Source organism: Panicum virgatum, chromosome 9K (genome assembly GCF_016808335.1).
Source record: "Panicum virgatum strain AP13 chromosome 9K, P.virgatum_v5, whole genome shotgun sequence".
Taxonomy (NCBI): Eukaryota; Viridiplantae; Streptophyta; class Magnoliopsida; order Poales; family Poaceae; genus Panicum; species Panicum virgatum.
The window spans coordinates 31,614,337-31,626,463 of record NC_053144.1 but is presented as its reverse complement, the minus strand read 5'-3'; the positions used below and the strand labels follow the sequence as shown (position 1 = coordinate 31,626,463).

At 44.2% G+C, this 12,127-nt stretch overlaps 1 protein-coding gene across 1 annotated transcript in view; it reads left to right on the top strand.

The window, feature by feature from the left end:
• LOC120647950 (pentatricopeptide repeat-containing protein At2g01390-like) overlaps positions 1 to 12,127 on the top strand; it is a 55,006-nt gene extending 42,879 nt beyond the window's left edge. The window contains exon 3 of the mRNA XM_039924746.1: positions 11,097 to 12,127. Coding sequence (XP_039780680.1) covers positions 11,097 to 12,079 — 983 coding nt within the window. The 3' untranslated portion in view covers positions 12,080 to 12,127. The remainder of the gene's footprint in view (positions 1 to 11,096) is intronic.

Here is a 12,127-nt window from a genome sequence, read left to right as displayed (position 1 = left end):
ATCATCGTCGTCGTCGCCGCTGTTGCTGCCGTCGTTCCCGGTGCTGCTGCTTCGCTCGCCGCCACTGCTGCTTCCCTCTTCGCTTCCCTTCATGGGGGCTTTGAGGAACTGGTGGGGGTTTCCTCCTGCCGCCGTGTCGTCGCTGGAAGAAGAGCCGATCTCTTCGGAGGAGTCGGCTCCTTCCCAGGAGAAGGCGTCGTCTTCGCTACTCTCCAGTTCCTCTTGGAACAGGAACTGGAGGTCTTCTTCTCCTTCAGTTGTGGGCTCGTCCTCCTCAGAGGCGACCCCGAAGTCGAACTCCTCTGTGTCCCAGTGCAGAGGAGCCAGCGCCTCGTAGGCCGCTGTTGGGTCCCACTCGGGGGTCGGCTCTCGGCTCTCTGGGATAGAGTCGATGGAGGAAGCCGAGAGGGAGGAAGAAGAAGAAGAAGGGGAAGAGGAAGAAGAAGAAGAGTCTCCGAATGAGTTGGAGCCGGAGGAGGAAGAGATGGCCATGGCTGTTGGAGGATTGGGGTGGTTTCTGTGCTACTGGCTTTGGGAAGAAGATGGACTTTTGCTGTGAAGAAGAGCCGATGCAGAGGGAGGTTAAATAATGAAAAGATAGAAGATGGATCGGCAGTTTCACATTCTACGAGGAGCCAGTTGCAGAGACGTTGCGTCTTCCTTGGTGGTTGCAGTATGTTTAATGAACATTAACGGGAAGATGAAGCGACGGATTGGTTTTGGAATTATCATTGCCAAAACCAGGGGGCATGTGTTATCACCATAAATTAACAGGGTTAATTTATGGGCCGAAAGCAAGATGGGCTTAAAGCAGAAGATTGAGGAAGGCTTGTAAATCGGCTCCTGCGTGAGCATATGGGCCACATTGGCCGTGTATCCTTAGATTTAGTTTAAGGTTAGAGATAGAGTCCAATCGGGACAAGATTAGTTTAGATTGTTTCCCAAGTCTCCAGACTATAAATATGTATCCTTTGTTATTCATGAAGGAGAGCGTCATCACGTCTCACAACAACAACAACTCTCGGCGCATCGCCACCCCTAATCCTAGGGTTTCATCCAAGTAAGTGCCACGCTGCCCTGATCGCTTCCTGCGATCAGGGCAGCGTAGTTCTTGCTCTTACCTTGGTATTACTCGTACTGAAGCGTTTTTTATGGCGAGTAATACTAGTTATCCTAATGTTCATAGCATGGCTTTTGGTAGATCTATTATGCTTCATTGCTTATCATCTACGAATATCACGTTGTTTCTGTGCTGTCACGTTTCAATCTTATGCTAGTTCTTGTTGCATAGAATTAGTCGCACAGAAGCAACACTCTGCTTCTTTTATGTTTAGTAAATCTAATCTGTTATGGTTAGCTCTTATTTTAGGAGTTGGCATAATATCTGCTAGGTTAGGCCTTGCAAACGGATTGGACGATCCGGTGGCGTAGTAGATGCTTTATCTTGACCTTGATAGGGATTGTTCCGGGAATCGGCTCTTGCTAGTTCTTAGGCCTCTGTTTTGGGTTATGGTCTAGTTGTCTGTTACGTTCATTAGGCCTAGTTACGTGTAGGATGTTCCGATCTAGCAGTGAAGCTTTTACCATCGTGGATTAGATTAGCTAGATTTAATTGAAGCAGCATTACAATTATTAGCTTTATTCGTCGACATCTGGATGGTTACAGATCCAATCTGACACCGGGACTCGATCGGCTCTTTAAAGCCGATGCAAGAGTCGTCCCGGGGAGCCGACCACGGCTCGGACTTACGTTTACATGTGTCTTTGTATGCAGGAAACTGTTCGGAGCACGTCTACACCCTCCTGATCGGGTATAGGTCAGGTGGCACGCCCGGTTTTCCACAAAACTTCCGGGCGCGTGACTGGATTGCGGGCCGTCAACGAGGGAGCAGTGCCTGCCAGCACCCCAGCAACCTCCCGGCTCTTCGTGTTGCCCGTCGCTGCTCGCCGGTGGGTTTCGACCGACAACAGTTTTACACAGAGCATACAAGTCTAAAAAATAAAACTAAGGGTGATATCTAATACCGGCCATCTTCGTCCTCTTGCACTTTGCCATACGCTAGGATAGAACTTCTTCAAATACCTCCCATTGATAGCCCTTGGTAGACGCTCACCTTGCACCATCTCCACCATATACGAATTACCGGAGATAACTTTGATAATCTTGTATGGACCCTCCCAACTTGGCGACCATTTGCCAAACTTGTTCCATTTCATCCCAAGAGGCAAAATTGTCTTCCAAACCAGATCCCCAACCTGAAAAGATTTAAATTTTATCTTTTTGTTGTAAGCTCTGGCCACTCGAAGCTTGTCTTTCTCAATCTCCTTCAAAGCGTTCAAATGCTTGTCAGTCACCTCATCAATATTATCCATCATCAAATCATGGTAATCAACAGCGGAGAGGTCATTTTGCTTTGCCAATCTATATGCGTCCAGATTTATCTCAATGCGTAAAACGGCCTCTTGACCATACACAAGCTCAAAAGGAGTAACCTTAGTAGCACCAGGTCTAGATATACGATGAGCCCACAATGCTTTGGATAACACTTCATGCCACCTCTTAGGATTTTCTTCTATCTTCTTTTTGACAAGTTTGATCAAAATCTTATTACTAGACTTGGCCTGCCCATTGGCCTGAGCATAGTATGGAGATGAATTGAGCAATTTAATCTTATAAAATTCAGCAAAGGCACGCACCTTTTTTGATATAAATGAAGAACCTTGATCTGTTGTCAAAGTTTGTGGAATACCGAATCTATGAATAATATGCTCAGTAATAAACTCAATTACCTCCTTATGTGTCATATTCTTCAAAGGAACCGCTTCGGTCCATTTAGTGAAATAATCCGTAGCAACCAACACGAAGCGATGCCCCTTTGAAGATGGAGGATTAATTTGTCCAATGAAATCCAACCCCCAACTCTCGAAATAGCACTTCATTTTGTGAGCCGATTGATGAGTACCACAAATACCTTCATGAACCTCACCCATAGCAACCCGGGCATGATCCGAGTCTAAACACTTGAGAAGCAAATATTCGGCAGTTCAACGATGAAGATCATCGTCAATTAAAACATACTTAAAACTCAAACGCCGAATATTTCTCTCCGGTCCACGACCAGGATCTCTCAAATATGATATAAGAGGAAGGGACCCTCCAATCCTGAGCTCCGGCCGAGACAATTGAATCGTCTTTCTTGGCCGAATCAGAACCAACAGCTACATTACCAGTCAGACCAGTCCCTGGACCAGTCAGACCGGTCTGGGCGGTCAGACCGGTCTCGCTGACCGGTCGGACCGGTGCATCCAGAACTAGACACTCAGCTTTCGTTTGCATCGGCTTGCGAATATTGAAATATTTTTTTCGTAACATTATAGCCAGATGCTTGCTGAGCCAGAATATTTGTCTTTCACTTCTCTTCCCTCGGAATATGTTTGATAATAAATTCATCGAAAGAAGAAATAATATCGAGGCATTTATCAAGATATGCATTTAGAGAACCATTATAGCACTGGCATACCTTAGATACTTGCTGCACCACCAGAAGAGAATCTCCAAAGGCTTCAACATGCTTGACGTCCATGGATTGCAAGAATTCCAAGCCAAATAGAAGAGCCTCATATTCAACTTGGTTATTTGTGCACTCATCTTCCAATCAGTTTGAAAAATCAAAAACAGCACCATTCGGAGAAATAAGAATAGCACCAATCCCTTGACCATCATCACAACCGATCCATCAAAGTACAACTTCCATGGTGTGCAAGTAATATTGCCGACTTCAAGATCATGCTTGTCATTAATCCGATGCTCAACAATAAAATCTGCTACAATTTGGCCTCTCATAGATTTTAAAGGTTCACAAGCCAAATCATATTCAACCAAAGCATAAGCCAACTTGCCGATTCTACCACTCAAAATCGGTTTTTGTAACATATGTTTGATCACATCGGTTTGACATACTACTATGCAAGTACTAGATAGTAGATAATGCCTTAATTTGGTACAAGCATAATAAAGAGACAAACACAACTTCTCAATAAATATATACCTCGTCTCCGCATCAATAAGTCGTCGGCTTAAATATGTAATGATATACTCCTTCTCTTCGGTTTCTTGAGTCAAAATAGCCCCAATAACCTTGTCTTCAGCAGCCACATAAAGTCTGAAAGGTACTCCTCTCCTAAGTGCTTTGAGTACGGGTGGCAAAGACAAATAAATCCTGATGTTCTCAAACGCTTCTTCCTGTTTTGCCCCCTAAGTAAATTCGGTTTCATCTTTTAACCGAAGAATAGGAGTAAAATCATCGATCTTCCTGAACAAGTTAGATATAAATCTTCTTAAGAAATTTACCTTGCCCAAGAACTTCTGTAAATCCTTCTTGCTTGTAGGGGCTTCGACCTTCCTCATGGCTTCAATTCTTTTAGGATCAACCTCTATTCCCTTCTCATGAATAATGAAGCCAAGAAATTTTCCAGCCGATACACCAAAAGCACATTTGAGTGGATTCATCTTCAAACCATACCGGCGCATCCTCTCAAGAGCAAGTCTCGAATCGGCTAAATGATGATCCAAACCGGCCGATTTAATGACAATATCATCAATGTACATCTCCAAGATGACACCAAGCAAATCATGGAAGATTAAATTCATAGCTCTTTGATAAGTAGCACCCGCATTTTTCAAACCAAAAGTCATAACAACCCACTCAAACAAGCCGACAAATTCTGGACATCTAAAGGTTATTTTAGATATATCTTCTTCGGCCATGAATATTTGATTATAACCGGCGTTACCATCAAGAAAACTAATGCCACGATGTCTGAAAGCCTCATTGATCAACATATCGGCTATAGGCATACGATATTCATCCTTGTGAGTAGCTTTATTAAGATCTGTAAAATCAATGCACACTCTAATTTTTCCCGAATCCTTTTTCTCAACGGGCACAATATTAGAGATCCAATCAACATAACGATAAGACCGAATAAATCCACCATCAAGTAAACGATTAATTTCAGTTTTAATTCGGTCATAAATAATGGGATTGAAACGCCTAACCGGTTGTTTATAAGGTCTAAAACCGGCTTTAATCGGTAAACGATGATCAACAAGATCACGACTTAAACCGGGCATTTCATGATACTCCTAAGCAAAGCAATCAACATATTCCTTCAATAAATTAACCAAACCGGCTTTATATTTAGCTGATAATTTTTTGTTTACAAAGGTCGGTCTAGGGATAGTTCCATCACCAATGTCTACTTTTTCTAAAGGATCGGCCGATGCAAACCCTTGGCCCAGCTTGTCTAGATCATCAGAATCTTCAATGGCTTCACACATATCGTTCGGACGCGCCCGATACTGATCTAGCCTCTGCTGTAACCACTCTGTGTTGGACCGGTCTGACCGGTCGGGGTATCCGGTCTGACCGGTCAGTTCTGTGCACCGAACGGGACTGGACCGGTCTGACTGATTGGCACAAGCGGTCTGACCAGTCGCTTCTGGAGCTTTTGTTGTACTCATCTGATTTACATTAAATGATTTAGCCGATTATCCATCGGCTTTAGTACAGCAGAAACAAAATCATCCTTAGTGCAACTAATCAAAACATAATCGGACAGATCCACGCCAGATAAACACTTGACGTTGTCGTGTGCACTAATAGAATCCGAATCGGCTAAAGCAACAAAGGATGAAGTGTCCCCATGGACAATCTCAACCTCACCGCCGATCCACTGAAAAAGAAACTGATGCAAGGTAGAAGGAACACACTGATTTGCATGAATCCAATCCCTCCCAAGAATCAAATTGTAGTTACCTTGCACCTCCGAGACGAAGAAAGTCGTAGCAAGCGTCTTGCTCCCAATGGTGAACTCCTTAGAAGCAACTCCCTTGGCGCTAAGGGGCTCGCTCCCTCCAACACCACTGACCGTCATGTTTGTCTTCATCAAGACCTCGTCTTGGCCACCGAGCTTCTTGTACAGCGAGTAGGGCATAAGATTTACAATGGCCCCACCATCCACTAGCATGCGAGTCACCGGCTTCCCGTTGATGTGTCCCCTCAGATAAAGGGCCTTCAGATGGTTGTCCTTCTCGCTTGGCTTCTGGAACACAGCTTCACGGGGCCCAAACTGAAGATGAGCCAAATCCTCTTCCGGAACCACGAAGTCATCCGAAGACAAGTGCACCACATTAATCTCCAAGATGGTGCGCTCCGGAGACACTTCATAATCCACCAATTCCTCATCTTCTGTTGTCAGAGGAACTGCTGGGGCTTCGTCTACAGAAGGAACCGAAACGGGCGGTGCCGATTCGGCTGCTGGCTCTGCAGTAGGTTCTACCGGTCTGACCGGTTGGTCAGAGCGGTCTGACCGGTTGGTCAGAGCGGTCTGACCGGTCTATCTGACCGGTCTGATCGGTCGGCTGCGATGGTCCGACCGGTCTGGCTGGCTGATCAGCTGTCTTAACCTTCCAAACCTTGCTCTGAGGGAACATGGGCCTGTATCTATTGAAGTCCTCATCCCTCATCTTCTCTTTCTCCTGCTCCTCTTTTTCTTTGTTGCGAAGGCGCTGCAATTTCCTCTTCTGTGTATGAGTTAAACCTGAAGGGCACCACCTAGGCTGATGGTACTTGTCCGCAGCGCTCTTGCTGCTACCGGCCTCATGATCATTGGCCATGACCGGCTTTTGTGAAGGAACCTCAACCGATTTCTCTATGTCCATCGGCTTTTTGCCCGTATCCTTTATGGGCACCTTGACTTCACCGATTTGAACAACATCGGTTTTAGGCTTCTCTGGATCAGCAACAGGCTTCTGCTCCTCTTTCTTTTCCTTGATGCGATACTCGAATCTTGGAGCAGGAACCTGGCCCGGCGTCTGGTGAGACCGGTCTGACCGGTGCAGCCTGCTGCACTGGACCATATTGGCGTGGTCCCAATCGGTCGTGCACGGACACCATGGAGCTTTCCCCTTGATAATGTGGAGGATAAGGCATCGGGAAACACTGCATCCATATCCCTTCATGCTCCCATGCCGGATTTGTTGCACTTGACGCCGGTGGCACCCATGGCATGGTAGCATACATCTTCTGAGGAGGATATAATGTGACAACATCACCTCTGCGCCTGCTGGATTTCCTCCTTGGAGACACTGGACGATCTTGGCGCGGTGGCGATCGCAGTCTCTTTTTTAGCGGCCGATCTTTTTGAACAGCCTTTGTGTACTTGTTCAACAACTGGTCGAAGGTCGGCTTCTGATTAGCAGCCCTTCCCTGCACCTTCACCTCGTTGGTCTTCCAAGTACCCACTTCCGGACGCTTTGGCTTGAAAGTCCGGGGACGGTCACCAGAGCGGTCTGACCGGCTGGAGGAACAGGTCTGACCGGTCGGAGACACCGGTCTAACCGGTCCTGCCAGGTCAGCAGACCGATTTTCTGGTGGAGAACTTCCTTGCCCCCCGAGTCTGGAATTTCTGACAATGATCTTCAGAGTATCCTTCCATCATCAGTCTTCTCTTTGATAACTTCCCGGGCAAGGATCTTGTCACTTGTATTCATCGGTATTGGATCACCGATGACAACATGCTTCCCCTTAGCTCCTTCGGCTTGTTCCGGCCGAATGAGCACCTTTGGATTGTTCAATTCCAGCGTATGAACAGAAAAAGGAGCCTTGTCAATTTGCATCTCAGAAAGTACCAATCGTCCTTCATTAATGGCCAATTGTACCTGTCGACGAAAAACATTACAATCATTAGTAGCATGAGATGTAGAGTTTTGCCACTTACAATATGCATGTCGTTTAAGTTTGTCGGGAGATGGAATAGCATATGACAATCGGATGTTACCATTCTTAAGCAATTCATCAAAAATCCGATCACACCTAGAAACATCAAAAGTAAATTTCAGCTCCTCTTGCCGATTCTTTTGAATCGGCTTGAGAGACGGAACTGAACCGGGTTTGGCTTTTGATGGCCAAACAAACTCAGCAGCATATACTTCCTTGCTATCATCGTCTGAACTATCCGAATCATGATCAAGAATATGTGTGTTGGACCGATGAGGCTTGAAAGTATCTTTGGCATTTTTAAGTTTAAACTCTAAACCCATGACTTTGACTTGCAAGGAATTCACAGTATGATATTCAAAGCCCTCGAGTTTCTCTTTTAAATAAAAACGTAAACCATTAAACGCCAAATCCTTTTCGGAAATTGTCAAACTAAAACACCGATTTTTAATTTCTTTAAATCTTTTGAAATAATCCGAAGAAGATTCATCACGTCCTTGCTTAATCGATGTTAAGTCCAATAATTTTGCTTCGGTTTCCCCACTAAAGGAGTGATCATGAAACTTATGCTCCAAATGAGCCCAATTGCGAATAGAATTAGGAGCAAGTGAGGAAAACCAAGAGAAAGTCGTTCCAGTCAAAGATGAAGAAAATAAACGCACACGCAAAGCATCATTGAAACCGGCTTCTTCTAATTGCAAGACATATTGACTAATGTGTTCCCAAGTTGTATGAGAATTATCACCATTAAATTTAGTAAACTCAGGAATACGCCAACTAGCAGGAAAAGGAGTAAAATCAAACTCAGCGGGATAAGATTTTTGATATAAACGTGTAGTACCCATATCCACCCCCAAGCTTACTTTTAATCACATTTGCCAGATCCTCTTTGAACTTAAGGAGATCGGCCTGATAGTGCTGGCTAGTATAAAACTCAGAAAAACGATGTGCATTAGAATTTCCATGCGCCATCGTTTGTGAAAAAGTCGGGATCGGTCCTTGGTTAGGTACAGATCCTCGTGGCCCTCCCGCTACAGTAGTAGTGCGAGGTGGTGTATACAGTAACAATTCATTAGTTCGGCTAGGGGCAGCCGAACCTGGAATTGTCTCGAGAGGCGTCGGCGACGGTACTGAGTAACCGGTCTGACCGGTTTGATAACCGGTCTGACCGATCTGTGGGACCGGTCCGGCTGGTGTTGTGTGCACAGTCGACGGTGGCAGGGTTTGCCCTGAGAACGAGTTCGGTGGCATACCATAGAGTGGTTCAGATGTGAACTCAGGGGTAGCCGAACTCGGATCTAATGAGTTAGGATCTGACATGGGTTGTTTACCTTTAAACGCATCAACATCACTACTCAATTTAATCAAAATGTCACCCGCAACAGCTTGTGCAGCAACAATCTTTTGATCCATTATGGATGACATTCTATCAAACATATCAGAGGGAGAGAGGCTTACATTGGGGATCTCTTCAATCTTATCCTTGCTAAGCTTGAGAGACGGCAGTATGAACTCCTCCACCCTCTTGACGAGGCCACCACGATCCTTCTTGAAGCCTTTCAAGAATTGTGCCTTGACATGCTCCTCCACAAGAAGGTAGGCCTTGCGCTCCTCTTCGGTGAGCTCCTCCATTGTAGCCGTGATGATGTTTTCCTTGTCGATCTCTGAAGAGCCCATCTTCTTCAAGAAGTAGATTAGATCGGTTTTAAAATCAGATTAATCTTTCCCCAGCGGAGTCGCCAAAAAATGTGTTGACACAGAATCGCGCCAACACACTCGAATGCGCTAGAACGTGCAGGAGATCGTCAAAACGATCTGAACCAGCGATGCCCTGGCAGACCGGTCTGACTGGTGTGGAGCAGAGAACCGCGAAGACCTAGAAACGCGAGCTCGGGAGGGACCCCGTCGGAGCTTGCGCGGCTAGGGTTGCTCTGAGGTCGACAGGCCACTCAGAACGTCTTCAAACGTCGTCGAGACGAAAGAAGAAAGCAATCTAGGGTTGGAAAAGACTAGGGTTTGAGAGATAAAAAGTAATGCGATATTTTGATTGATTCGATTGGGAATACCTCAATCGGCCTTAGCCTTTATATTTATAGGCCGGGGAAGTCGTACCCCTCTCCAAGTCGGTTTATACAAAAATTTCCAAAATAAAACGAAGCCTACTCGGATTACAACTGGACAGACCGGTCTGACCGGTCGGCCTCTGAACTGCCAGAATTGGCTGTCAACACTATGTTAAAGGAGCCATGGTAGGTTGTGTCAGGATTGCTCAATGAAATGCCTATGCTTGTAGGTTATCTTCTGGTGTTTTTCTTGGAATGTGGGTGATAGACTTGGAAAATGGTATCCTGATAAAGTTGGTTTTATCAAATGGAGTGTATGCTTCATTGCTAGTGCAACAGCTGAATCATAAAATTCGTTTATGAGCCTGCTCACATTTTGCTGCGATCTCTTAGCTTTTTTGATTTGGTAGGTGCACGTTTCTCTGGTCCTCTGTAACGTTAACTGTGCTTCTACAACTTTTGATGCCTTGGCTACTTTTGCATTAAGTAATACACTAGTAACCCTACTCATTGGAAATGCATTGGCTCCTTTAACCTGCTTTTTTTCACATGTTTACTACCATATTATCAGACTAGAAATGAAGTAACTGCAACCATTCCATTATAGAGCCTTGAGAATGTACCGTACCTACTATCCCACATTGCTCAAGAATCATATTCAGCATTCGAGTATCTATATGCATTCCTGAATTCAATCAAGTAGCCATCTAAGTCAGATCACTGTATTCTTGAAAATATCACCTTGCACAACCCAATTTCTCTTTTTATGAAAATGTGGAAAGCTCCATTCAAGCATTACTGAGTACACTATAAGCAAGAACTGACAAATCTGAAGTCAGGGAAGAGTTTCTTAGTTGGCCTAAGTGCCAGTCAGGTCTCAAGCCCTCGTCTTCATTTTATCTGCTTGTCTACCAAGTTTGGATCCAGAGCTGCACAGCATCTTAGTTGTACTATGCACTGGCTGCTGGAAGGTTTTTCTGTGTGCTATTAAAGTGTGACTCAAATCACAACAGTTTTCTGCAACCACTTCAATGGAAGTAGTTTGTCTTGTGTTGTTTCTCAGTTTCAGGCATTAATCTGAGTGGTGAATGTTCAATTTAATAGAAGTGTTAACCAATTTATCTTTAGACAATATGTTAGTTTATATCCAAAATACCATTTTAACTGATGTATATCATTGATATGATTTGTATATATTTACATTATAAGTCTTTGTGCCATCATATACTAACATGAATCTAACTGAACCCAGGAAAATTTGAAGCTACTCTTGAGATTATGGACAAGATGAAAGAAGCATGCATAGAACCAGACAAAGCACTTTGCAATATTCTGGTCCAGAAATGCTCCAGGGCTGGTGAGACATCAGTTATGACTCGCATTCTTCAGTACATGAAGGAACGTTTCATTGTTCTTCGCCGGCCTATTTTTTTGGAAGCACTAGAAGCTTTAAAAGCTAGTGGTGATAGTGATGAACTTCTTCGGGAAGTAAACCCCCATCTTTCGTATGAAGGCATTGAATCTGACCCAATATTGTCTGACCAAGGCTACATTACTGATAGAAGTACTATTATCTACCTTTTATCTGCAAAAAACTGGTATGCTATAGAAGAAATGATTAACAAAATGGCCTCAAAGAATGTGAAAATGGAAAACCATATCCTATCTGATGTTATGGAGGCAAGTTGTGCAAACTATAGACTGTCTTGTGGGCTTACAGTTATGCGTTATAGTTTAAGAGTAGGCTGTGAACTTTGTAGGTCTGCATATTGTTCTCTTCTTGGTCAGTACATCAGAAACAGTTCATTTGATTTAGTTGTAGAGATTGTTGAAGGATTAATTAAATCTGGTTGCAATCTGGGGACATATCTATCATCTATTTTAATACTCAGACTGGGTTATGCTGGGCAGTCTGCATACGCAGCTCAGATTTTTAGATTGTTGACTGCAGACAAGAATGTAGTTTCCTACACAGCCTTTATCAATGCCTATTTTCAAGCTGGCAAAGTTGACCGTGCTCTTGATCTATTCACACAAATGAAAACTGTGGGAATACCTGCATGCTCGGGAACATATGAAGTCCTGATACATGGCTTACAAAAGGCTAGGCGGAGGGAGGAATCAGAACACTACAGAAGAGAAAGAATGAATATGCAATGGCATCTTCAGTATCGTGATCAGTGCTCACCTGAAGATAGTTTATGTAACTACCTGTTTTGTGGCCTACATGGATGATTTTTAAAGATGATTTCATATACAGTGTTCTAATCATTTCAGCTCCAT